At 60.1% G+C, this 26,038-nt stretch overlaps 2 protein-coding genes across 6 annotated transcripts in view; one reads left to right on the top strand and one right to left on the bottom strand.

Annotated features, from left to right (window-relative positions):
* Nucleotides 1–13: 13 nt before the first annotated feature.
* On the bottom strand, nt 14–17,848 carry TRAPPC12 (trafficking protein particle complex subunit 12). Of its 3 annotated transcripts, none has more exons than XM_080684027.1 (12): nt 17,718–17,848; nt 13,102–14,279; nt 10,839–10,955; nt 9,890–10,003; nt 9,133–9,271; nt 7,036–7,148; nt 5,909–5,981; nt 5,107–5,180; nt 2,468–2,566; nt 1,819–1,919; nt 1,038–1,125; nt 14–712 (listed from the first exon to the last, which is right to left on the bottom strand). In XM_080684027.1, exons 2-12 carry the CDS (start codon nt 14,272–14,274, stop codon nt 470–472), a joined length of 2,334 nt encoding a protein of 777 aa, XP_080540153.1. In that variant the 5' UTR covers nt 14,275–14,279; nt 17,718–17,848; the 3' UTR covers nt 14–469. The 3 variants fall into 3 exon arrangements, with proteins under 3 accessions (XP_080540153.1, XP_080540155.1, XP_080540154.1); XM_080684029.1 differs by lacking the exon at nt 17,718–17,848 and adding an exon at nt 16,604–16,664; XM_080684028.1 differs by lacking the exon at nt 17,718–17,848 and adding an exon at nt 16,203–16,337.
* A 2,803-nt stretch (nt 17,849–20,651) lies between these two features.
* EIPR1 (EARP complex and GARP complex interacting protein 1) overlaps nt 20,652–26,038 on the top strand; it is a 63,877-nt gene continuing 58,490 nt past the window's right edge. Inside the window, exon 1 of one of the 3 annotated variants that reach the window (XM_080685124.1) lies at nt 20,652–20,872. In XM_080685124.1, coding sequence (XP_080541250.1) covers nt 20,831–20,872 — 42 coding nt within the window. In that variant the 5' untranslated portion in view covers nt 20,652–20,830. The remainder of the gene's footprint in view (nt 20,873–26,038) is intronic. The other 2 variants (XM_080685125.1, XM_080685126.1) reach the window with 2 other exon arrangements.

The following is a 26,038-nucleotide window of genomic DNA, read 5'->3' on the forward strand; positions in this document are numbered from 1 at the left end:
AATAAATACGTAGCTGTCTAATTTCATGCTTGGGCTGGAAAGAAGCCGATGAGCGAGACGATGGGTCCCTCTGGGGCTGGGAAGGAGGGGGTGTCGTCCCGTGGTGTCTTCCTCCATAGTTATAAATGCTCCGACGCCCAGACACGTGGGAACGGTTTATGTTACACCTTCCCGCTTTCCTCTGAGGACGTTCAGAACAAACCAAGCGGCCCAGCCTCCAGGAACAAGCAGCACGAGGACCCAGAGTGTCCTACAGACTCTGTCCATGCACCACCCACGGCACGTTCACCCCGAACCCACGGACGGTGCAGCGCTGGGGGTCCCACTGGCTGCAGCTGAGCGAACTGCCCAATACCTGGCCTTGGCCCCGGACCGGGGAGGCGCGCTCCGACCCCAGTCCAAGAGGGTTAGCGAGGCCCCGCCCCAGGTTGGCTCCCGGCGCAGTTTCCGGGAGCCGGAGCCGGCGGGGCTAGGCCAGCTTGAGGCACTGCGTGTTGAAGCTGTCGCCCTCGCGGCTGGCGACCGCCTCGAGCAGCGCCTGCTTCTTCTGCGGGCTGCGGGAGGACTCGAGCTCGTACATGGTGGTCAGGTTGAAGAGCACGCTCTCGTGCAGGTAGTGCCCAGGCTCCTGCTGCACCAGGGCCTCCAGCTGCCGCAGCGAGTCCTTGAGCCGGCCCAGGTACAGCAGACACACGGCCGCGTTGTTGTTGGCCTGGAGGACGGGGCATCAGGACGGCGCTGTGCCCGGGGCGTGCGGGCTGGGACCCACCCCCTCAGAGGACGGGGCGTCAGGACGGCGCTGTGCCGGGGGCGTGCGGGCTGGGACCCCCACCCCCTCAGAGGACGGGGCGTCAGGACGGCGCTGTGCCCAGGGCATGCAGGCTGGGACCCCCACCCACTCAGAGGACGGGGCATCAGGACTGGGGCTGTGCCCGGGGCGTGCGGAGGCCGGGCCCCACCCCCCATGGCCACCGCCCGGGCCAGAGGGCTGGACAGGGGCCCGCAGGTGTGAGCCCACATCTGCCGAAGCGCCTTACCACTGCATTTGTGGGGTCAATCCTTAAGATCTCTGTGAAGAACCTGTGGGCTTCTGCAAAGTTATTCTGACCGAGGTGAAGGAAAGCTCTGGAACAGAAGCAACAGGTAAAGCGTCAGCTTCCTAGGGCAGAGGCACGGGCGATGTTCGCCCTCAAGTGTGACCTTGAGCCGCCTGGGACGGTGACCTCCAGGCGGACAGTGAGTGCCGTCGGCTGGCCCATAGCTCGCATTCTGGATAGGAATTAAGGTGCTGGGAGCACCCGCCTTTCCCTCCCCTCCTCTCGGGGCGCAGTCACTACCTTCACCTTCTCCTAAGCCCCAAGGCCCCCCTTTTGCCTCTGTGACTTTCTAAATACACTTTCTCTTAAAAAAAAGAAGGCGGTCTAGCCGTTATCAATCCAGACCTGGGCACTGCACCTACACCTCCTGCTGTAAAGGGTCCTGCCTCAGCTTCTCTGCTCCCGAGGGAGCATCACCGGGCCTCGCGGTGCGATGGGTGTTTGGCCCGTAAGAGCCAGCCTGGGACACAGCGGCAGAGGAATTACAGACAGTGGGTGCTGGGAGAGTACATACAGACGCTAATTTATGTGAAAAATGGGGGCAATGTGAGTACTCTGAAAAACAAAGAAAAATTCTTAAAGTCAATTCTTGTGGCTAAAAGAATGGCTGTGATTCAAGGAAACCCGTCCGCTCCTGGGCTGTGACTCGTTCCGGTTCTGAGAGCCGGGACGGGGCTGTGCGCTGGGAGCTGCGGGACACGTTCAGTGTGAGCTCACGTACCGGTTCATTAGCACCATCATCTTCCCCTGCGGCCCGTCGAGCTTCTGCGTCACTCTCTCCACGTCCTGAAAGTACTTCTCAGCCGTCTTTATGTCTCCAATCTGCTCTGACAGAGTCACAGTCAGTTCAGGCAAAATCTGCAGCCGCGCCCAGCTCAGCCCCGGTGTCACGTCATGAAGACGTTCGTGCTGAGCAGGGGCTCTGACCGCTCGCCACGCATCACTTCCTGTTAAAACTGCCAGAGACACGTAGGATGCAGTGGGTGGACTTCACTGCGGCCGAATCGAACCCAACACGCGGGCCACGCTCAAGACCAACACGCGGGCCACGTTAGACGCGCGGTTTGCAGCCTATACTTTCAGAAAGAGACGCTGGCACAGCAGCGCAGTGTGACATGGCATGAAAAAAGAACGAAAGACTAACACATGGGCAAGTATGGCGTGGACAGTCTGGTGCAATGTGGCAGCCCCCGTCGATCCTCTGGTTGGTTGTGACCAGTGAAATGACAGACAGTCACCCCCTGTCCGCCCGGCCCAGCGAGTTCTTTGTCCCATGAGCTCACTTCTCGGTTCTACCTTAGCTGCCCAGAGTCCCCGGGGATGGTCAGTGAGCCCGGCCTTCCCCACGCGCCTTCGCGGGCAGTGCCCACCTGGAGGAAGATGCGGCCGATGCCGCTGAGCAGCTGCGGCTCCTGCTCGGGGTGGAACTGGATGACGGAGCGGTAGGCGTCCACGGCCAGCACGTAGTCCTGCGGGAGCAGCGGCTGTCAGGTGGGGACCCCGGGTGGAGGACACAGGGACACATGCGTGGCAGGGAGCAGGAGGCCCAGCAGGAACCACCCGCCTACCCAGGGCACGCCCGCCTCGCCCGCCTGCAGGCCGGAGGACACCTGCAGGCCTCTGGAACCTAAGGAGAGACAGTGACATTTACAGAGTGAGGTGAGCCCTGGCTGAAGTGCTCAGAGGTTAGAGCGTTGGCCTGAGCACAGAAGGCTCTCAGGTTAGATTCCCCGTCAGTCCGGGCATGCACCATGCACCATCCAGGTCGGAGGCAACCAATTACTGTGCCTCTCGCACACTGATGCCTGCCTGCCTGCCTGCCTCCCTCCAACTCAATGGAAAAATACCTTCAGACGAGGATTAACAAACAACAAAGTGAGAGGTGAGCCCTGGGCGGGTGGCTCAGTAGGTGGGAGTGTCACCCTGTGCACCAAAAGGCTGTGGGTCCCATCCCTGGTCAGAGCACATCCCTAGGCTGTGGGTCCCATCCCGGAGGCAACCGATCGATTTTTCTCTCCAACTGATGTTTCTCTCAATCAATAAACATATCCTCAGGGGAGGGTAAAAATGATAATAAAATAAAATAAAATAGAGAGGACTTTCCCAGCCCCGTGACACGTGGCTGTGCCGGAGTGCATTACGTAGACACCCGGGGCGGGAGCACATGAATACATCTCCCATCGTTACAAAGTTAAATTAATATTTATTCCTCTGTAACAGAAATGTTATTCAAAATAATTAAATGGCTGATTAAATAGCCCACTGTTAGCCCACACACATAATTTAATTAACGTGACACCACATAGCAAGACCACAAGGCCTGCGATGCTGGGCGCGGCCACTGGGTGGAAACAGCACGAGCTTGAGGGGCCTTAATTGCAACCATTTTCACTTTTTTTAAACTCAGAAATGAAAGGTTCATCTACAATTTCAAATTCAATACTTTCACCGTAAAAGCATTTTTGAAACAATAACATGTTCTGTGCGGACATCCTCTACATGCTACCCACATGCAGGCAGAAGACATGCTTGGTGCCTAGAGGTATGATGACAATACAACAAAGAAAAGCATGTTCATCCCATAATTTTCTGTTCGTGTCTTAAAAATGCAGAAAAGCCGCGAGTTTTGGAACAGCTGACCTCCCTCCTGAGGGGTTTAGCCACATGAGTGCAGTGTCTGCCTGTGAGTTCACGATTGTGCTGGTTTCTCTGCGCGGGGACTTCCCGTGAAGCCGACAGGGCCGCAGGGCTGGGGGACAGCGGGGTCAGAGCTGGCTGACGGGCAGTGGTGGGGAGAATGGCCTGTGTGAGGGCGGAGGGGCAGGGCTGCAGCCTCGGGGAGCAGCTGGTCACCGAGGAGGCTGCGGGCTCGGGGCACACCTCCCTCCTGCCCACCCGGGCCCCGGGGCAGGTGTGGCTGAGGTGCGAGGGGACAGGGACAGGACGAGGACATGTGAGCCTAAAGGGAAAACGCTGTGAGCAATAGCGCTCCTCACCCGCACCGTCCTCACCACCGTGCTGGGGCTGGGGGACACAGAGCTGGAGGCTCCCCGGGATGTGAAGGGCACTCTGCACCCCAGTGGCATACACTAAGGGGCACAGAAGGTGGGGCGCCGGCACGGGGACCCCTGTGCTGGCTCGTCCAGCGGGTCCTGGCCACACCTCTGTGACGGGCGGATGAGCTGCTGTGGCTCTAAACTTACCCCTGCTCCCAGCCCTCCCCACGCTCACACGGAGGGTCCATGGCTCCATCACACAGCAGCCCGCAAGCATGGAGCACCACGGTCACGCTCCTCCACTCCGTAAACTGCCTGCCTGCCCACACTGCAGCTCGGGATGACCTTGGGGGCCATGGGGGAGCCCCCACCTCTCATCGGGGCCCAGGTGTGGACAGCGAGGCTGCTGCCTTGTGGCTGCCTGGTTCCTGCAGCAGCTTCCTCAGCCGGCAGCGTCCAGAGCAGGTCACCCTGGGGCAGGGGTGAGCCGGGCGGGGGCCTGCAGGTCCTCACAGGGAGAGGCCCCAGGACAGGCTGTGTGAGCTGCAGGGCTGCCCGAGGAGGAGGGGGAAGAGGAGGGGAGGGGGGACTGGAGGAGACAAAGGCCTCCACATTCTCCCCGACTCGCCCCCCCCCGCCCCGCCCCGTGCAGCCTTGCCGTGGCCCTGTGGCTGGTAGGCTGCCCCCTGGGCCGGGACTCGGTGTCCTGTCCTGGGGAGCAGGGCTGCGGGGAGCCTGGCTCCAGATGCCTTGAGCACCCCGCCCATCACCCCCAGACGAGGAGAAGGCCTGCTACCACAGGGAGCACAGAGCCACCTCCGGGCGGAGCGCAGGGCAACACGGGGACCGAGGGGGGCACGAGTGTGAGCGACGGTTTGAATGGAACCACCAGCCCCACGTTTAACTACACGGGACAGGAAGACTCCGTCCTGTGGAATTCGCACCCAAGTCACAGCCCGTGGCCTGTGTGTTCCTGCCATGTCCACCTCCGCGTGCGCCCCAGCCCCACGCACCTTCATCAGGAGCAGGCAGTTGGCCATGGAGCAGGTCACCCGGCCCAGGCGGGACCGCCACAGCTGCACGGAGGCTGCAAGAGAGGGCGCTGAGCGAAGGCGGGGGCCGGGGTGGAGCCCGCACACCCGAGGCCGGCGCTCTGGGCTCCAGGCTCTGGGAGGAGGCCAGCCATGAAGGGACACAGCAGCAACAGAGGGCAGGGCTCCGCCTCGGGAGACAGACCCAGGGCCAGGGCCAGCGTCAGCACCCCGAGAACTCCTCACCGTGAAGGCGGTGGGGGGGGGGGGAGAAAAGGGAGGGGGAGGCCTGCTGCCCACGGCCTGTGCAAGGTGCCCCATGGGGTCAGCCTTCCCCAGGTCCCAGGCCTGTTCCCTAACCTTCAGAGGGAGCCAGGACACCCCTCCTCCCGCTCCACAGAGGGGGCTTTGTCACCTCCCCCGGCAGACACAGAGGTGCTGCTGGAAGGTCACACGCCCCAAGATGAGGCCACCTGAAGCCGACTCCCCACAGGGCGTCTGCACAGCTGGCAGGCCGCCCCCCAGGGCATCTTCAAACCTCCCCAGCCCCCCTCCCCCCACCCTGCTTTCCCCCTTCCACCGCCCCCCCCGCCTCCAGCCCGCCTCGGGTCCAGACCGGCGTGGGCCTGCCCTTCCTCCCATCTCTTCACCCAGTCCCAGGCCGGAGTCCCAGACCGAAGGGCCCCAGGAGCTGCCCTGGGATGAGGGGAGGGCCGATCAGGGACAAGGAAAGGGGACGAGACCACAGGCCCAGCGGGCTGCGCAGGAGGGAAGCCGCACGGACCTTGCCGGTTCTCAGGCGAGATGCTGCTCGTGCTGCCGTCCTCGGCCAGGCCTTGCTCCAGGTGGGCCAGGATCTGCAGACCCAAAGGAGAGCTAAGCACTGCAGGGGGCCTGGGCCCGGGCGCCTCACACCCACCCGGGAGCGCGTTCTCCGAGAGCCAGGCCTCAGGACCCTTCCCACAGCCCGTCCCGCTCGCTGCCCAGCACCCGGGTGGCGGCACCTGAGGCTCGGAAAGCAAAAGGACGAAATGACCTGGAACCGCCCCCCACGCCACCACATGGTGGGTGTCTGCTTCCGTGGGCCTGCCCGCCTGTGCCGAGACCGTCCTGGGATTGGGCTGCTGCTGGCCCCGGAAGTTAGGGTTACATCATCCATGTCCCCCACCTGTGGCTGTGGGGCTGCGCCCTCCAGAACCCCATACAAGCTCCCCCCGAGCAGCCGGGACCCAGAAGGCACCTCATTTCTCTAACAACCGGAAGCTGCGCTCCTGCCTGCATGCTATTCTAGTCTTAGAGCAGCTCCGCACACGAGCTCCGCCCCAAGTGCGTGTACTGCTCCCCCAACCACACCCCTGCGAGGACTCTGAGGACCAGGGCCGGGAGGCAGGCCGCCTGGGAGCGGAGCACTGTCCCCCAGGTCTGCCTAACGTCACCAATGGAATGATCTCATCACCACACAACTGTTCTTCCCAACCGGGCGATGCGGGGGGCGATGCGGGGGCACTCCGGCCCGGCTGTCCTGAGTCGGGGGCGGGTGGCAGGGTCAGGGCGCTGTGCGTGGGCTCCGGGACCTGTAGACCACTGTCCGGAATGCTGCCCAGGGCCTGCTTGGCAGCAGCAGGTGCTCAGGGCGCTGCAGGAGCCGAGGGCCTGGCACGCGTCCGGCTTCCCCGTGCCTGCGCACCACTCACAGGTGACTTCTACGAGAGCTCGCCTGCTTCACCAGCAATGCCACGGAAGAGCAAGGACCTCAGGACTCTGCTCCCCAGGTCTGCCCCGCCCGCCATGATGTCAGTGAGAAGACAGCACAGGGTCCGTCCCCGCAGGCCGGGCCTGCCTTCCCGAGGCGGCAGGGGCGACAGCGGGCACTGGGGAGGACCGGGAGGACCGGGAGGACGGGGAGCCTACCTGGCTGCAGACAGCCTTCACCCGGTGCAGCCGGTCCAGCGACTCCTGCGGGTTCCCCAGGTACTGCTGCAGCTCCGCGTGCAGGATGCGCATGGAGAAGGGGACCATGGAGCCTGCGACCGAGGCCAGAGCGTCAGCCGGTGCCGTGAAGAGCACGCCCCGCCCCGCACAGGCATGCGAGCGGGGACCACAGGACCGCCTGACACCGTCAAGCTCTCCGTGGTGCCCGCTGCGGAGTGCATGTGGGTGAAGCCCGTGTAAGCATGTCCTAGTGTGTAAGCATGTTCTAGCATGTAAGCATGCTCCAGCCATCAAAGGGTCAGGGGGGTGTCTCCTGCAGCACTGTAGACTGTCACACTGATGAGACAGCTGGGCCCTCCTCCAACACAAGACAACACAGAACGCTGTGGGCCCAGCACCTTCCGCTGGCAAGCTCGCCCAGAAGGTGCTCAGCGTGGTTCCCGGGACGTGCACGGAGGATCTGCCAGCAGGTGAGGGTGTGGGGGACAGAGTCAGGACAGGGGCTGAGCCAGCGTGCGTCAGGCCCAGGTCCTGAGGATGCGGCTTCAGCCAGAGTCTATGGTATGTGTGCATATGTGCACATGCATGTGCCTTTGGAGCCAAAGTTGTGCCTCAGGGCTGTCCCAGCAGGAGGCACGGCAGCATCAGGGCCGCCCAGACACAGGGACCCCGGCACCCTGGCTCCATCCGTCAGTGCTGAGGGAAACTGAGCGCCACTGCTGTTCAGGAGGAAAACAATTGACACCTTTCTTTCTTGGACGTGGGGGACACGGCGGATAGTCATAAAGCCGATATTAATGTAGCCAAATTCTTTCAGAATTCAACTTCAACAGGTGTTTTTTGAAAGAAGAAAATGTGAACGTGCCCCTCCCCCCAGGAACAGTTAGTTAAAAGCAACAGCGGAGGAGCTGCTGGTCCCGGACGCTCGCCTTCTTGGGGTGAACATGCTGAGCGGGTACAACGGCGCCCAGCGTCTAATAACAGGCACTGAGGCTTTTTCACACGCATCATGTGTCTGCGCCGTGACAGCCCGTGAGCTCATGTACTGCAGCTAAATGAAATGCATCAGAATTGCTCATTTATGCTGGTCACACCACAGAGCGAGAAGAAAGATTAGTCCATATCCCAGACGCCGCCGTGGCCGAATGTCGCACGCTCAGGAGGGCCTAGGGTCCCTCGTGGTTTACATTAACCGCCTGATGACGCGTGGCCACCGTCTGCTCTTCATCCGAGTTCTGAGGCAGTTTAATTTCCGCGGCTTCAGCAGCGCGCTTCCTGGTCTGCTCGTCCTCAGGGGAGGGAGGAGGCAGCGCACCCTGAACCCGACTTTACTCAGGAAGCTGCAGGATTCCCGGGGTCTCCAGCACACCGTCCTTGCCGAGGGCAGCGCCGAGCGTGGCCTACTCCCCAGCAGGACGGCAGACAGGACCAGCGGGCAGACAGGACCAGCGGGCGTCAGCGCCAGGGCAGAGGGCAGAACAACGAGGCGGTCCCTGCCTCTTAACCCGCGGGTGTGTGACTTGCTGTTCTGAGTGCCCGGCTCATGGACTCAACAGGACAGGAGACAGACACGGGCGGTTCAGTGAGCTGGCCCTGCAGACCGTGAAGGTCTGGACAGCCTCTCGCTCGACAAAACACCTCCCAACGCCCCCGCCCGCCCTAGTCCTCACTTCCTGCCGCTCTGCCTCACGCTGTCGCCCACATTTTTCAACAAATTAACGACAGCAGAGGTGAAGAGAAGGCACAGAAGGAGCAGGGCGCACGGATGCGTGTGCGTCCCCTCTCTGAGCGCGCCTGTACCTGGTCACAGTGCAAATCACTTTTCACTCTGGAGCAAGACCAGGACGCCCGGGAGCCCCCAGCGTCCTTCCGTGGGCTCTCACCGGAGCTGCCTGGGGACAGGGTGCACCCGCGGCCGCCCCATGAGCGCGTCCCGGTGGGCGTGTCACAAACAGGTGAGGCTCTCAGGCCACCGCCAGGGGCTTGGTCTCCCAGAACCGGGAAAAGAAGGAAGCCGAGGGACCAGCCGTGTGCCAAGCAGAGCCAACGAAAGGCAGGCGCAGTGCGAGCCCTTACCCCTGCGCCCCGGGTACACGTGCGGGTAGTACTCGTAGTAGAGGTCGGGCTGGTCCAGGCTCCCGAAGGGCTCGAACTCCAGCTCCGCGTTCTGGAACAGGCCCAGCTTCACCAGCAGCGCCAGCCGCACGAACCACAGCTGCACACGGTGGGGGCACAGGTCACCCGCAGGTGGACCTTGGGGGCGGGCCTGCCTGACCCCCCTCCCCCAGGCATCCCCTTAAGTGCTCCAGGTGACCTGTGCCCACACGGAAAGCTCCAGGAGGCAGGAACCGTCAAGTCCGGGTTCAGGGTCCGCTGCCTCCTCCGCCCCCTCGATGCGGAGGACCTTCTCCTCCCCCACCCCCTGCTCCCCCAGACGGCTCGTCCTGTTCACACTAGCTCCGCATCCTCATCCCAGAAGAGCTGCTGTTACCGGGAGAGCAGCCCTGAGGAGGCCGTCCCGCCCTGTGGGCCACATCCCAGACCCGCCCCAGCCGCTCCCCCAGCAGCCCTGCACGGACACTGGCTGCTGAGCCTCCAGGCTCCTGGTCTCGGGACAGAGACAAGTCCAGGTCACAACTGTGTTGTCACAAAGGGGGGACCAGAGCATGCTCACCCTGGGCCTGAATTTGGGGTCCGGAACCTGCTTTTCATTCCCACTGCTCTTATTGGAATGAAAGGTCCCGGCCCCTCCCCCCACCTCCTCCCAATACACAGAGCCGCCCGCTCCCTCCCCCCCTCCCCCCCAATACACAGAGCCGCCCGCCCGCTGTACCTGCAGCGAGTCTGCCGTGTGGCTGGTGGGCAGCCCGCTCTTGCCGTAGCCTTGGCCGTGGGCCGTGAGGAGGCGCCCGCACAGGTCCACCGCCGCCCTCCAGTGCCTGCTGCTCTGAAAGGCACAGGCAGGGCGGGCCCTTGAGCCCCGGGCCGCGTGCTGGATGCACGCACGGCATCGCCAGGCAGCCCGCCCAGCCGAGGTCCTTGCCACGTGCCCATCGGGGGGAAGGGGCCAAGCGGGAGACACGGCTCGGGAGAAAGCACGGGACGCCAGCACGGAGCTGCCGACGGACCCGGGGGAGAACCTGTGGAAAGCTGGCCACAGCCCCCCCCCCCCCCCCGCCCTCCTCCCTCCCACGACAACCATCTGTGTGCGCTTTCTGCTTGACCTTCCAGCTTGAAATCAGCACTCCAGTGGGAGCTGTGTTGGCTGCGTGTGCGTGTATCTGTGAGGTCTGCATGTGGCTGTGAGTTCTGTGTGTTTACCATGCTTCTGTTATTAACATGAAAGACTCGACGAACTACACTGCTGCCGCACGTCAGGCCAGTCTATCAACACAATGCACTTCCCTGCTCTTCCCGCTGAGACCTGAACCCGGGACACCCGAGCAAGAACAAGCCTTCCGTGCTAAGTGGAGGAGACAGGACCCTTAAAAAATAACACGAAGTGCTTTCTCTCTAGACGTTACATGTGACGAAGCTTATTTAATCCAAGTATACTCTGCTTCAAGTAATCTGATCGTTTAAAGTAATGGCTTTTAGGCTAATTGGACTGAAAACTGAAAGCACGTTGACGGATGCTTTCTGCTACACAGGACTGGTATCTATTCTAACAAAATTCTACTTACGTGCAAGGGCTCTGGATAACACATGCAGGTAATTAACCGCACGGAAAATATTACGAAGGAAAACACACAACACGGAACACCACACACACTGCTCCTTACAATGAGCTGCTTCAAGCCGACGAAAGACTGCTCCACCGAGCTGGCGTCCGCGCCCTGCCTCCGCGCCGCCGCCTTCTCCCCCAGGAAGCGCAGCAGCAGGTCCTTGACGGCATCTCCCTGGGAAGGATGTGCGAGCAGTCAGGTCAGGTCAGGACAGTGCAGCAGCAGCAGCGTTCACTAGCTCAGCCAGCCAGACCATCACCCCGAAACGCCTCTCTCCATCGGTGCGTGGCGGTTAGGATTCATAAAGCTTCCACTGACCCTGACCTCGCCTGGTCTGGTTAAACCGCACAGGACATCAGCACTTTCTCAACGCGAGCGCCGAGTGTGTACTGCGCGATGCCAAGGCCGCGGCAGGGGAGTGAGCTGCTGGGTCCCCTCCCGAACGTCACGTGCTGGCCCCGGTCCTTTCGGCACACTTCCAAACGCACCCGAGGACCCGCGGTCCAGCACCCGCAGAGAGCCACCAGGTTAAGGGTTAAGTCACTTGCATGGCAACCTTCCGTTTCCCCAGAATCACGGGGGGAAGCGGGGAGAACTGCATACAGCGGAGAGCTGGAAGGCAGGTGCTGGAGGCCAGACCACTGACGTGCAGGGACGCCCCCAGAGGACCCACCGACGAGCAGGGACACCCCAGGAGGACCCACTGACGAGCAGGGACGCCCCCGGAGCTCGGGAGGGAAGAGGCAGGCGCAGGTCCCGGGCCACCTCGGGGCAGGGTGGAGAGACGCTCACTGCGGGCTCTCTCATACCCGGTTTCCCATCTACCAAGGACACACGGAGCTCAGCAAACATCTGCTGTGCTATCACTTGTATGCGACACCCCCAGCGGAGGGGGGAGTCCGTGCTCTCCAGCTGCCCCCTGATGGTTGTTCGGTTCTCTGCAACGAGAAACCTCACCTGTGGACACCCCAACGCTGGGCATCTGCACACTAGCGAGACCCCCTCCTTCTTCTTTAAGAAAACTGGTTAGAGAGAGAACACTGATGGGCCAGCGGTACGATGGCGGCCTCCCGCACGCGCCCTGACCGGGCTCGGACCTGCAGCCTCGCAGGGCACGGGACGGCGCTCCATCTGAGCACGCGGCCAGGGTGGGGCTTCGTCCTGATGACAGGTCCCCAAGAGGGGGTTCAGGTCAGTTTTTAAAACAACCATGGTCCCCCAGGGCTGCCGGACAGCTGTTCCCACGCCCTGAGAGCACCGCACAGGGCGCGGGAAAAGGGATCAGGAGCGCTTCTATCCTCAGGGAGGCCGAGCGGACACTGCTACTCGCTACACGTGACGTTTCTGCTTCTCTGGTTTGCTACGGGGCCTGCCAGCTTCCTCGGTGAGTCTGTGAGAGCTCTGTCCGCGTCACGCACAGCGCACGCAACGCAAGCACCCGGCCGTCTCGTAAAGGCCCAGTCTCTGAGCAGAGGACCCAGGCGCCAGCTGTGGCCCGCACCACGGCCTTCCAGAAAAATCAAGGGAATGAAGCCTGTTTAAACACCAAAGGGGGTGGCAGACTACGTGTGCTGGAGCCCCGATGTCACCAGGAAGCCCATCGCACCAAGCCTGGAGCCACTTCCGGGAACCGCGAGGTAACCCGCTCCCTCGCTGGAGTCACCCCTGAGACAGGACTACTTCCTTACACTGTATCAGGGACATCAACAGGGCGCGAAATCACCAGGGACAGAACACGGACCCGCACAATCAGAATCTTAGGGACGCCTACAAATAGGACTTTCCAGTGCTTGAAAGGTATTCGCTTATATATGGTATATGTATGTAAAAGGTATTCTACTTGCATATAGCATCTATGTACATAGAAGGTATTATGCACACATACATAATACATGTATGTAAAAGGCATTCTACTTGCATATAGCATATATGTACATAGAAGGTATTATGCACACATACATACGAAATGTATGTAAAAGGTATTCTACTTGCATATAGCATCTATGTACATAGAAGGTATTATGCACACATACATAATACATGCATGTAAAAGGTATTCTACTTGCATATAGCATCTATGTACATAGAAGGTATTATGCACACATACATAATACATGCATGTAAAAGGTATTCTACTTGCATATAGCATCTATGTACATAGAAGGTATTATGCACACATACATAGTACATGTATGTAAAAGGTATACGTGTATATAAGCAACAGAAGCAGCTGGGGACTGAGATGTGCACAGAGTGACCTGCTTCATGGAGGAGGATCACCCATGAGCGTTTCCTTCTGCTTGGAGAGGCCTGGACTCACCTGGATGTTGTCGAACTTGAGGCCCGGCATGGTGAGGTTCTCCTTGTCGACGAACACGGTGCTGTGCTGCTGTGTGGCCACGGAAACCAGGACGTCCCTGGTCGCCTCCCCGGGCAGCCAGGCGTCGCTCCTGCGGTCCATCTCGCTCATGCTCAGGGCGGTGGCGAAGGGGTCCTCGCTCCCGGCGAACACGGCCTGGATCTGGGAGAAGGGCTTTGGGGACTGAGGGATTTCCAGCGAAGCCGTGGGAACAGCTGGCTCTGAGCTCGCTGTCCCCGGGGAGGCAGCTCCTGGCGGAGAGGCGAGTGGAGACAGCTGCCCGGGAACCCCGGTGCCTGCGTTGGGGTTACTGACGGAGATGAACGTGGAGGTGGTGAAGGAATCAAAGAAGTCCGAGGCCAGGGAGTTGGTGTTGGCTGTTTCCCCAAAGAACGTGCTCAGGCTGGGGCTGGGCTGGACCGCCGGCGGAGGCGTCCTGGAGGCCGGCTGGCTGGGGCCGCTGAAGCTTGGCGACTTCACCATCTGGGACTCGAAGCCGTCCTGCAGGAAGGGGCTGGGCTGGGCGGCCAAGGCCGGGGCCTGGCTGAAGATGGTGCACACGGGCACGGGCTCGTCCTTGGGAGGGGGCGAGCCTTGGGGCCTGGGGCCCGGCTCCCCTGCATCTGCATGCTCACAGGCGGGCAAGCCTTTCGCTTCTGGCTCCGGGTCTCCCTGTAAGGTCGCCCTGGGGCCAGGAGTCACCCCCGAGACGTCCTGAGGTGCTCTGTCTCCATCACTCTCACTGTCGGGACTGGGAGTGTCCACGGCGTCTTTGCCTGGGACACTGTCCGGGCTGAGATCAGCGCTGCCTCCTGCAGGCTCCCGGACATCCTGCGCCCCACCAAGGTCACCGCCGAGGTCACCTGTGTCGTCTTCGCTGTTGTTCGGAGAGTCCGAAATGAGGACGCTCTCCATCATGTGCTCACTGAGCTTGTCCACGAAGTTATTGGAATCATCCGAGACCGTCTCATTCTCCTCTGACCCAAACTCGTCGCCCCCGAGATCAATGGTTTCCTCCTGGTAGAGCAGCCCGGGTTCTTGCTGGGGTGCCTCCGGGGCGATGCTTTCTGCCCCTCCTTCGGCCAGCTGGGGCTCCGCCATCAGGCTCTGCTCAGCGCCCGGAGCGTCCTCCATGGTCCCTGAAACATAGGCAAATACACCAACCTCATCAGCTTTTCCTCCAGTTACTGTTCCGCTCATTTTATCCTATTTTTTTCTTTTTAAATATATTTTTATTGATGTCAGAGAGGAGGGGAGAGGAAGAGAGACAGAAACATCAACCGTGAGAGAGAATCATCGACTGCTCCGACACGCCCTACACTAGGGATCAAGCCCACCACCCGGGCATGTGCCCTGACCGGGAATCGAACCCTGACCTCCTGGGTCATAGGTCGATGCTCAGCCACTGAGCCACGCTGGCCAGGCTACTTTATAAAAACGGTAAACACGTGCCATCGTACAATCGTCTGGCCCACGGAAAGCACAACAGCCAGAGCAACCCCTACTGTCCGCCTGTGGGCCTGGGGTGATAATGACTTGATCTCAGGCTGCACCCTGTGCCGTCCGTCCGTCCGTCCGTCCATCCGGTGGGGATGTTGATCACGGGGAGGCAGCAAAACACGTGCGCCTCTGCACCTGCTGCTCAGTTTTGCAGTGAACCTAGAACTGCACTGAAACATGTCTGTCAGTTTTATATTCACGTCGGTATTCAAAAGCCTCCATCTCTCCAGCCACGTAGGTATTGTTGTGGTAAGAGACGGGCAACGTAAAACTCACCACCTCGGTCACTTCTAAGTGTACAGTTCAATGTATTAAGCACATTCATGTTGTGCAACCATCACCACCATCCATGCCTAGAACTCCTCTCATGTTGTAAAACCAACTCTGTGCTCCTTAGACTAACTCCTCGCCCAGCCCGGCACCCACCTCCCTCCTTCCTACGACCCTGACGCTGTGGGGACCTCAGAAACGGAACCAGCAGTGCTTGCCTTCCTGTGCCTGCCTTACTTCACGTAGCACCATGTCCTCAAGGCTTATAGGACTATGTTTAGCATAGATCAGACCTTGCTTACGTTTTTTTTTGAGTCCCCACCTGAAGATCTTTTTCCCATTGCTTTTTAGAGACGGGAGGGAGAGAGACATAGATGTGAGGGAGACACGCTGATTGGTTGTCTCCGCACGGGCCCCACTGGGGGTGGGGAGTGGGCCCGCATCCCAGGTGTGTGCCCTTGAACGGGAATCGAATCAGAAACCCTTCGGTCCATGGGCTGATCCTCTAACACAGGGGTGGGCAAACGTTTTGACTTGAGGGCCACAATGCGTTCTTAAACTGGACCGGAGGGCCGGAACAAAAGCATGGATGGAGTGTTTGTGTGAACTAATATAAATTCAAAGTAAAGGAGCGGAGGGGAGAGCAAGAGAACCGGATAGAACAGCCGGATCCGGCCCGCGGGCCGTCGTTTGCCCACGGCTGCGAGTCTAACCACTCAGCACACAGGCCAGGGCTGCCTAGGATTTTTTAAAAGAAATCATCGGAAAATTACAAAGCGAGGCAAAAAGCAACCATCTTTCAAGTCACAGCTTAAGTTTGTAACGATGTTTAGATTCTCCTCGGAAACCTGGTTTCTAATCCAGTCCAATGGAGGAAGCACCTTCTCCGTTTCTGGGGACAGTACTCACACAGAGGGTGCCCAGTCCAGCGGGAAATCAGATCCTTAACCTTGAACTCTCAATACAAACCACTGCCAAAGGACTGGACCATTAACCCTGAGTGCTACGGTGTCTCAGCGCCGGCCATGCACCGTGGCCTGCTCTCGGAGCCCGAGGTAGCCTGGGTGCAGGCAGGGGGATCCGGGCGCAGGCAGGGGAGGCCGGGGAGCAGGCAGGGGGATCCGGGCACAGGCGAGTGACGGGAGCGGGTGGGGGGGCTGGCCTGGGAAAGCCTTAGAAGGTCCTTGCTATCCTTCCCCTTCTCTTCTAAAGGTACGTTTTCTGGGAATAATGTCTATTAAATAGTGATTGGATGCAAAACAGGATTTATATCTGTGGCTAAGACAACATACCCTTCGACCTTCAAAGGTAATGTTCTGACACTTGTCACACCTGCTTTTCCTTCATCTTCCACATGCTCCTCTCCCCAAACAACCCGTTGCCCAGCCTTCTCCGTTCCTCGCTGTTGGCCCTGTGAGAGGCGCGAGGCTGCACCTCATCCGTCTCCGCTGGGGACGACGCTCTGCTCCGTGAGGCACCCCACGTACCCCCTATCCACTCAAGAGGGTACTTGAGGGGCCTGTGATACTACAAACAGTTCAGTTACGCACGTTCTTGTACACGTCTCCTGGTGTACATGCGCAAATTTCCTCATGGTGTTCAAAGTGTGGACCTGGCCGGTCCGGCTCCGCGGAAAGAGCGTGGGCCCTCGGACGGAAGGGTCTCGGATCCCATCCTGGTCCAGGGCACGTACCTCAGCTGCAGGCTCGATTCCCTGGTCGGGGCGTGAGCAGGAGGCAACCCATCGATGTGTCTCTCTCACATCGATGTGTCTCTCGTTCTTTCCCCCTCCCTTCCACTCTCTGTAAAAAAATAAAAATGGAAGTGTGTGTGTGTTGGGCCACAGACAATGGACTTCCTCACCTTCACTAGGTAGTGTCCAATGGCTTTCCTGAGTGGTTGTACCAATTCGCACACGTAATAGCAGAGTATAGGTGTTCCTGTTCAACCCACTCACCTCCCCTCGGTATCCTCAGACTCCTGACTTAGTTTAACACCCTGGTGTCGGTAAAAGCACACCCTTTCACCCTCCAGGGTCCCAGCTGAGAGACGATACCGTCCCCAAAAGAAGCAGGAGTGAAATATTGGAACCCGAAAGACAGGGTGTCCGCTAGTGGCCGTGAAAAGGCGGAACCTGTGGTCCAGGGACATGAGACAGGCTGATGTGTGTCAGCGCTCACGGCGCCTGACGGTCTTTTCAAACATGTTTCCAGTCTGGACCACGCATGTGCGCGGTGGAGACCTCGGCCCAGGACGCTGCCGTGATCCCTGATGTTACCGGGGACCTGAAAGCTCTCCCACAAGCATCCCTTCACCTCCTGGCGCTGGGCCGGGCGGGCAGGTCTCCGCCAGCGTCTGTGCTCAAGCGGCAAAGGGGGAGCAAGACAGGTTACGGGGCCTGGGAGGCCGGAGCCAGACCTGCGCCCCGGCTCCCCCTGCCTGCGCCCGGATCCCCCTGCCAGCGCCCAGGCCTCCCCTGCCTGCGCCCGGATCCCCCTGCCTGCGCCCGGCTCCCCCCTGCCTGCGCCCCGGCTCCCCCCTGCCTGCTCCCAGGCCTCCCCTGCCTGCGCCCGGATCCCCCTGCCTGCGCCCCGGCTCCCCCCTGCCTGCTCCCCGGCCTCCCCTGCCTGCGCCCCGGCCTCCCCTGCCTGCGCCCGGCTCCCCCTGACTGCGTCCCGACCCCTCGTCTGTGCCGCCGACGCCTCCCGCCACGACGCGCCAAAGTCCCCGAGGCAGACCCGGCGGGCGGAGCCCGCGGAGAGAGCTTGGGACCGCTCGACCCGTCCCTGCAGCCCGGCGGTCCTCACCTGCCGCCCACGGGGTCGGAGAAGGGTCCCCAGGGCCTCGGCCGGGTTGGTGAGAAAGTGGAGGAAGCAGGAAGGGGGCGTGAACACTGCGCCTCCTGCGGCGTCTGCGGCGCCTGCGCGCGCCTCCCCTGCGCGCATGCCCAGTGCAACCTCCTCCCCGCCCTCCCAATGGTCGCGGCCTCGAAAGCGCATTGCGTTTCCGGTTCATGCAGCAGGGGGCGGGGCCCGGAGGTGTGAATGCAAGAGGGGGGAGTGGGCGGGGCCTGGGCCCGGAGGTGTGAATAAGGCGGGGCAATGGGGCGGGGCCTGAGCCCGGAGGCGTGAATAAGGCGGGGCAATGGGGCGGGGCCTGGGCCTGGGTGCGTGAACGCGGGCGGGAGTGGGCGGGGATTGGGCCCGGATTTGTGAACGGGGGTGGGGGGGGAGTGGGCGGGGCGAGCTGCCCGGAGTTTCGGACTAGAGCGGTTCTTCTAAACCTGGAAGGGCGGGCTGGAAGGTACAGTCAGGCTTTTCTCATTGGCGTCAAAGCACCCTAGAAACTATTTCCAGGGATTTGCCTTTGTGCCTTCCTGTATCTCTACTTCTCCTGCTGCACATTGGCACTATTTGCATAATAGCATTAATGATAAAAAGGGTAGTGTTGTAGGCCATGGGACCCGCACCAGGTGTCTCACTGGTGGGGTCAAACCTGGGTTCAGCAACCTCCTACTTGGGTTCTGGATAAGAAAAGAATTCAGAGCCAAGACCCAAACTCGCTGGAGAAGGTTTATTTGAGCCAGCGAAGAGAAAGGACACTTGACGAGAAATCTCCAACGGGCTGCTCAAAGAGCTGCCCTGGGGAATGAATGGCTAGGACTCCTTTTACACCCTCGGAGGGGAACTCACTGCTTTCCTCTTCAGGCTGACCTATCGGGGCGGGCCTGTCGCCTGTCCTTGCGTGGAAGTTACAGGGGGCTTTCCTCCAGACCCTCTCCCTTGTTCTCATCTATGGGTGGGGGTCTACCATCTGACTAACCACATGCAAGGGGACGAAAGGTCAGGGGAATCCCGCCTGCATGACCCGAGGCACTCTAGGGTGGAGAGAGGGCCTCGGGCAATGCCTGCCATTGTGGGGTGCAGAGCAGTCCTAGGGGCATGGTCTTGAATTGATTATCTCCAATATCTGCTCCACCAGTTCTTTCTCATCCCTAGGTGTTGGGGGTTCCGCTCTGGTGACCTGCACCTGGCCCATCGTCCTTGCTCTGCTCCCATCTACCTACCTACAACATCCTATCCCAGTGGTCGGCAAACTGCGGCTCACGAGCCACATGCGGCTCTTTGGCCCCTTGAGCGTGGCTCTTCCACAAAATACCACGTGCGGGCGGGCACGTACAGTGCGATTGAAACTTCGTGGCCCAGGCGCAGACGTCGGTTTTCGGCTCTCAAAAGAAATTTCAATCGTTGTCCTGTTGATATTTGGCTCTGTGGACTAGGGAGTTTGCCGACCACTGTCCTATCCTATCCTCCTATAAAATAAAACCGTAACATGTGAAGTATGGTAGCAACCATACTTGGGTAAAAACTGCTGTTTGAATGTTAACCCTGCTATTCTGGCTTCTGCACACACTTACTTGCTTAAACAATAGGGTAGTTACCTCAGCATATAAATCCATCCCACATCACAGAGGTTATTCTCCTGGGCCTGTGGACCAGAACCACAGGAGATGGATTCCCACGTACTCAGTAGCTCCAGGAGTTGAAACGGCAGACAACTTTTAGAGATTATTAACTTTGCTCAGTTCTGCTTCTGTACAATCTGCTTTCGCAAGATAGGTCCACATTCCAATCTCATGTCCAGCAGGATGTGGCTTGGGGCTCGTTTAGAACAAAGGAGTATTTCTGTGGTTTAGACCTTTAAAAGGACTGCCTACACCTGAAATGGCGCGGTCGTGAGGGTGGACTCCACCTGCGTGTGGTGCCCTCGCGGCCGTCCTGGCCAGCTCAATAAATCCTTGCCTGCTTTTTTTTTTTTAATCAATCAGCAGCCTCCGGTGGTCTTATTCTGACTCCAGGGTTCGACCCCACAACAACATGCAAATCGACAGAATGGTCGCTATGATTCACACTGACAACCAGCGGGCAGACGCTCAATGCAGGAGCTGCCCCCTGGTGGTCAGTGTGCTCCCCCTGTGGGAGCACAGCTCAGCCAGAAGCCGGCTCACCTGGCTAGTGCAGCGGCAGTGGCGGGAGCCACTCCTGCCTCCGCTGCAGGTGGGTGGTAAGGAGCAGGGGTCCTGGATAGAGAGAGGACGCAGGTCAGACTGAGGGGACCCCCCCCCCAGTGCATGAATTTCGTGCACCGAGCCTCTAGTCCATATTAATAATACCAGTAGTACCCAGATCCCCTCATTCACCCAGCAAATAGCCATCTAGCCTTAACTTCACCGGGCACGTCATTTGTTAGATGCTGGGATACAGCTGAGCCAAACACCAAACCAGACCCCGCCATCTCTTTCTCCTTTTTCTTCCTTTAGCTGCTCCACCCATCTTAGTTGCCTGGCACATCCTAGCTGCCCCAGGATGGAATCCTAGCTCCCCGCGCAGCCGCAGCTCATCGGTAAATGGAAGTATGAAGGGAAGTATGATTCTTTAGTGTTAAGGTTGGAGCCAAGAAGTTCATGGCAGTGGATGGGAAGCATTTGTCCTGGCGCTGGGGAAAGTACTAATGATAACAAAGGACAGTGCCACTGCCACTGGTGCTGGATTCTGGGATGATGGAGCGTGGGGACTCTCTGGCGGCCCCTAATGGCGAGGTGGGGGTAGCACCGTCCAGGCGAGGCCCCGCCCCCAGCTGACGCCCCTCCCACAAACCCGGCCTCGCGGGGCCAGCTGAGAGGGGAGCCCGGATGCGTTCCTGTGCGCATGCGCACCAGCCGGGGACTGCCGCCATTGGCCGCCGGCGAGGAGCGAAGCGTTGACGCGACAGAAAAACACAGGAAGTGAGCTCTACGGAGACCGCGGCGGGTCAGAAAGTGTCCGGTTTCGGCGCGGGCTGTGCGGCAGGGAACCTATTCGCGCAGCGCAGGGGGCGCGCCGGCTCTCGGGACCCGCCTGAGGCGTGGGGCGGCGGCAGCATGGAGGACGACGCGCCGGTGATCTACGGGCTGGAGTTCCAGGTGGGTCCCCGAGGCCCGCGGCGTCCGGGTCTGCGGAGCGAGGCCGGCGCGGTCCCCGCCTCCCTGTCAGCCCAGGGTCCGGAGGCTGCGGGGCCGAAGGAGCTGGCCGGCCGCGGACCGGCGTTGGCGCGGCTCATTCTCCCCCGCGACCCCGCGCACTCGCCGGTACCCGTGCCTGCGGCACCCGGGCTCCTGGAGCGGGAGCTCTGGCTTCTCCCGCCGTTCAGTCTGACAGCTGCGCCTCCTGAGTCCGAAAGACGGACGCAGAGTTCTCGCGGACCGCGCACCAGCTCCCGAGTGTGGACTGACATCCTGCGCGACCGGCGCCCGGATGAGCGTGGGGACGGCCCGGGACCCGAAGCACGGCTGCTCGGAGGTCGCCTGCTCTCCCACTGACGCCGTTTCTTTTTGTCCTGTGTTCCCCCAAAGGGCTCGCATCGTCCTGTGTTTACCCCAAAGGGCTCCCATCGTCCTGTGTTTACCCCAAAGGGCTCCCATCGTCCTGTGACCCCCCCCAAAGGGCTCCCATCGTCCTGTGTCCCCCCCAAAGGGCTCCCATCGTCCTGTGACCCCCCCAAAGGGCTCCCATCGCCCTGTGTCCCCCCAAAGGGTTCCCATCGTCCTGTGACCCCCAAAGGGCTCCCATTGTCCTGTGTCCCCCCCAAAGGATTCCCATCGTCCTGTGTCCCCCCAAAGGGTTCCCATCGTCCTGTGACTCCCAAAGGGCTCCCATTGTCCTGTGTTCCCCCCGAAGGGCTCCCATCGTCCTGTGTCCCGACCCCCAAAGGGCTCCCATTGTCCTGTGTCCCCCCCAAAGGATTCCCATCGTCCTGTGTCCCCCCCAAAGGGCTCCCATCGTCCTGTGTCCCCCCCATAGGGTTTCCATCGTCCTGTGTCCCCCCCAAAGGGCTCCCATCGTCCTGTGTCCCCCCAAAGGGTTCCCATCGTCCTGTGTCCCCCCAAAGGGTTCCCATCGTCCTGTGTCCCCCCCATAGGGTTCCCATCGTCCTGTGTCCCCCCAAAGGGCTCCCATCGTCCTGTGTCCCCCCCCATAGGGTTCCCATCGTCCTGTGTCCCCCCAAAGGGTTTCCATCGTCCTGTGTCCCCCCCAAAGGGCTCCCATCGTCCTGTGTCCCCCCCAAAGGGCTCCCATCGTCCTGTGTCCCCCCCATAGGGTTCCCATCGTCCTGTGTCCCCCCCAAAGGGTTTCCATCGTCCTGTGTCCCCCCCAAAGGGCTCCCATCGTCCTGTGTCCCCCCAAAGGGTTCCCATCGTCCTGTGTCCCCCCAAAGGGCTCCCATCGTCCTGTGTCCCCCCATAGGGTTCCCATCGTCCTGTGTCCCCCCCAAAGGGTTCCCATCGTCCTGTGTCCCCCCCCAAAGGGCTCCCATCGTCCTGTGTCCCCCCATAGGGTTTCCATCGTCCTGTGTCCCCCCCATAGGGTTTCCATCGTCCTGTGACCCCCCCATAGGGTTTCCATCGTCCTGTGTCCCCCCCATAGGGTTTCCATCGTCCTGTGTCCCCCCCATAGGGTTTCCATCGTCCTGTGTCCCCCCAAAGGGTTTCCATCGTCCTGTGTCCCCCCAAAGGGTTTCCATCGTCCTGTGACCCCCCCATAGGGTTTCCATCGTCCTGTGTCCCCCCCATAGGGTTTCCATCGTCCTGTGTCCCCCCCATAGGGTTTCCATCGTCCTGTGTCCCCCCAAAGGGTTTCCATCGTCCTGTGTCCCCCCAAAGGGTTTCCATCGTCCTGTGTCCCCCCCATAGGGTTTCCATCGTCCTGTGTCCCCCCCATAGGGTTTCCATCGTCCTGTGTTTCCCCCAAAGGTTTGCCATCATCCTGTGTTCCCTCCCATAGGGTTCCCATCCTGTGTTCCCCCCCAAAGGGCTCCCATCGTCCTGTGTCTCCCCAAAGGGTTCCCATCGTCCTGTGTCCCCCCCATAGGGTTCCCATCGTCCTGTGTCCCCCCCAAAAGGGTTCCCATCGTCCTGTGTTTGTCTGATCCATGGTAGACACTTTACCACTGAGCCACACCAGCTGGGCTGTATGTATTTGTTAATCCTCACCCAAGGATGTTTTGTCCATTAATTTTTAGGGAGCGTGGAAGGGAGGAAGGGATGGGGGTAGAGAGAGAGAAACATCGTAGTGAGGGAGTTCTTTGTACTCAGTTCAGACTCAGGGTCCGGTTTGGTGCCTCCTGCGACTGAGAAGACCTGGTCGGCACATTTCCCTGCTTCCCCCCTGCTGCGCTCCTGACTCAGCCTCTCCATCGCCTCTTTCTGGTTTGGTTCACTGAGTGTTGATGGCAGGCGAGAAGACAGCTCTGTGATGAAGAGGCCATGGCTTTCCTTTGGAAAACTGGGCAAGACAGAGCCTATACAATAAAAGCCTGATATGCTAAGTGTCCGCTCGTCCGGTCAGCCGTTCAACCAATCAAAGCGTAATATGCTAGTGATGTACTAAGGCTGCTCATGACGTGCACTGACCACCAGGGGGCAGACAGTGGACCGGTCGACCAGTCCCTATGATGTGCACTGACCACCAGGGGCAGATGCTCTGACCGGTAGGTTAGCTTGCTGCTGGGGTCCAGCAGATTGGGATTGAGCGACACTGGCCGGACACTCCCTGGAGCCCTCCTGCAGTTCCTCCCCAGCTGGCCAACCTCCCACGTCCCTCCCCAGCCCCGATCGTGCACCGGTGGGGTCCCTCAGCTGGCCTGTGCCCTCTCCCAATCTGGGACACCTCGGGGGATGTTGGAGAGCCGGTTTCGGCCTGATAGCAGAAGGACGGGTCACTATGACATGCACTGACCACCAGGGGGCAGATGCTCAATGCCGGAGCTGCCCCCTGGTGGTCAGTGCGCTGCCACAGGGCAAGTGCCGCTTGGCCAGAAGCGGGGCTCATGGCTGGCGAGCGTAGCAGCGGCGGTGGTGGAGCCTCTGCGCCTCTGTGGCAGCGCTAAGGATGTCCGACTGCCCGCTTAGGCCTGCTCCTCGTGAGCCATCAGTCTACATCCCCCGAGGGCTCCCCCACTGCGAGAGGGTGCAGGCCAGGCTGAGGGACCACCCCCGAGTGTACGAATTTCGTGCACCGGACCTCTAGTAGAATTATAATAAAGTGACCTGTGTTCTAACATAACCAAATAGACAAATTTCTTACTGTGCTACCAGCCCCCTGCTTACTGTAATATAAAGAGAACGGGCCTTAGGCTGGGAGTCTGGGTGGTTCTTGTCTCTAAGCTGTGTGACTGTGGCTAAGTCAGTTACCCTCTCTGGTCCTCAGTGTCGTTATCTCCTGGGTGGGAGTAATAGCCATCCTGTCTTCCTATCTGCTTCATTGAGTTATGATGACGAGCCAAGATAAAGTACGTGGGCATTTTTGGTGACCTATCTATACTAATAAAAGAGAAACATGCAAATTACCGTCATTCCCCCCCAACAGCCAATCAGAGTGAGTATGCAAATTGACCTGAAAAGATGGCGGCAGCCCCGCCTCCCAGCCACTCCAGGCCTGTGGGAGTCGGAGAAGTCCGGCCCCAGTGCCTGAGGCTGGCTGCAGCCCGGGAGACGAAGAAGCCGCCTGCCCCGTGATCCCAGGCCTCAGCCAGCAGCAGAAGCCTCATGTCTGCCTGCCCCACGTCCTGGGGAAGATGGAGAAACCGGGCCCCAGCGCCTGAGGCTGGCTACAGCCTGGGAGACGGAGAAGCCGCCCACCCCGCGGTCCCGGGCGCCAGCACTTGCGGCTGCAGCCCAAGCGAAGCCACCTGCCCACCATCCCCTGTGGCTGCAGCTGGCCTGGGCACCTATGGCTGACCAGAGGGAGGGAAGCCTGGATCCCGGGTGCCTGTGGTCGGCTGGAGGAGGGAATCCTGGGTCCCAGATGCGGGGCCAAGGCAGAGGTGGTTAGGGGCAATCAAGCCAGCAGGGGAGCAGTTAGGGACAATCAGGCTGGCAGGCAGAAGAAGTTAGGGGCAATCAGGCAGGCAGGCGAGCGGTTAGGAGCCAGCAGTTCTGGATTGTGAGAGGGATGTCTGACTGCCGGTTATCCCCGAGGGGTCCCAGATTGGAGAGGGTGCAGGCTGGGCTGAGGGACACCCTCTCCCCCCACCCCCCGCCCCCGCAGGAATTTTGTGCACCAGGCCACTAGTTATACTATAGAATTTCAACCTTGTTATATCAGGGTCATTGGAACACCTCAAAACCATCATTATGGCCACACTTAGAAAGGTCATTTGTTTTTCATTTAAAGAAGCAGAATTACAGACACGACGGATATCACTCTGTCACCAAAATGGCCAGAGTGTAGTTACTTTTGTAATTTTACCCATTAATGTACTAGGAAGGTCTTAAATTACGCTTTTATGAGATTTCACTATATTTTTGAAGATGCAGTTTAGGTTTTTTATAAGAGCGATTTTCCTCTTCTATTAAGAAGGTGTCTCCCGTGAGAAGGACAAGGCCGCTGAGGTTTGAGGTGTATTCTGGACGTGGCAGCTTCCCCGGGAACACCCGGTCTGTTCAGACCTTGGTTTGTGTGCTTAGGCTGCTGTTCCTCGGTGGGTGCTCGGCCCTGTCCGCTGCTGAGGAGGAAACGGTGCTGGCTCCTCATCGCCCACGCGCGGGTCCTGCGTCCCGGACTGCCCCTCGGCGGCCGCCACGACCACAGCGTGCGGCTTCGTGGTCGTCCCCTCCTCCACGGGGCGTGTAGCCTGCTTCTGCCTCTGGTGGAGCTGTGGGTTGTCTGTCGGGAGGGGCCTGCGCCCTTCCTCCCGAGCCATATTCTGGGCCAGGCTTGTTTCGTCGGAGAGGGTCAGCGAGTGAATTTGCTGATGTACACGACACTCTGTGTATGTGTGTGCACATTTTTGGCAGAAGGTCTATAGATTCATAGAGAACTCATCAGCTTTGCAAAGAAGTCTAAGACTCCAAAAAGTGTCCAGCCACGTCCGCTGAGGCGGGCGGGCACCCGGCAGGGGAGCCTACCGCCTTTCAGTCGTCGAGGGGGAAAGGGGGCTTGCTCTCCGACGTCTGGCACGTGGTGCTGCCGCAGACGTGTGCGCCTGGTGGCACCGAGGCCTCGGTCGTCGATGTTTTTGCTCCACTGATGCTTCGGAGGAAGGTGGGAACACGGATCCGCCGTGCCTCCTGCTGTCTCCACACCTTTTC

This window comes from Plecotus auritus (assembly GCF_963455305.1).
Source record: "Plecotus auritus genome assembly, chromosome: 8".
In the NCBI taxonomy this organism is placed as follows: Eukaryota; Metazoa; Chordata; class Mammalia; order Chiroptera; family Vespertilionidae; genus Plecotus; species Plecotus auritus.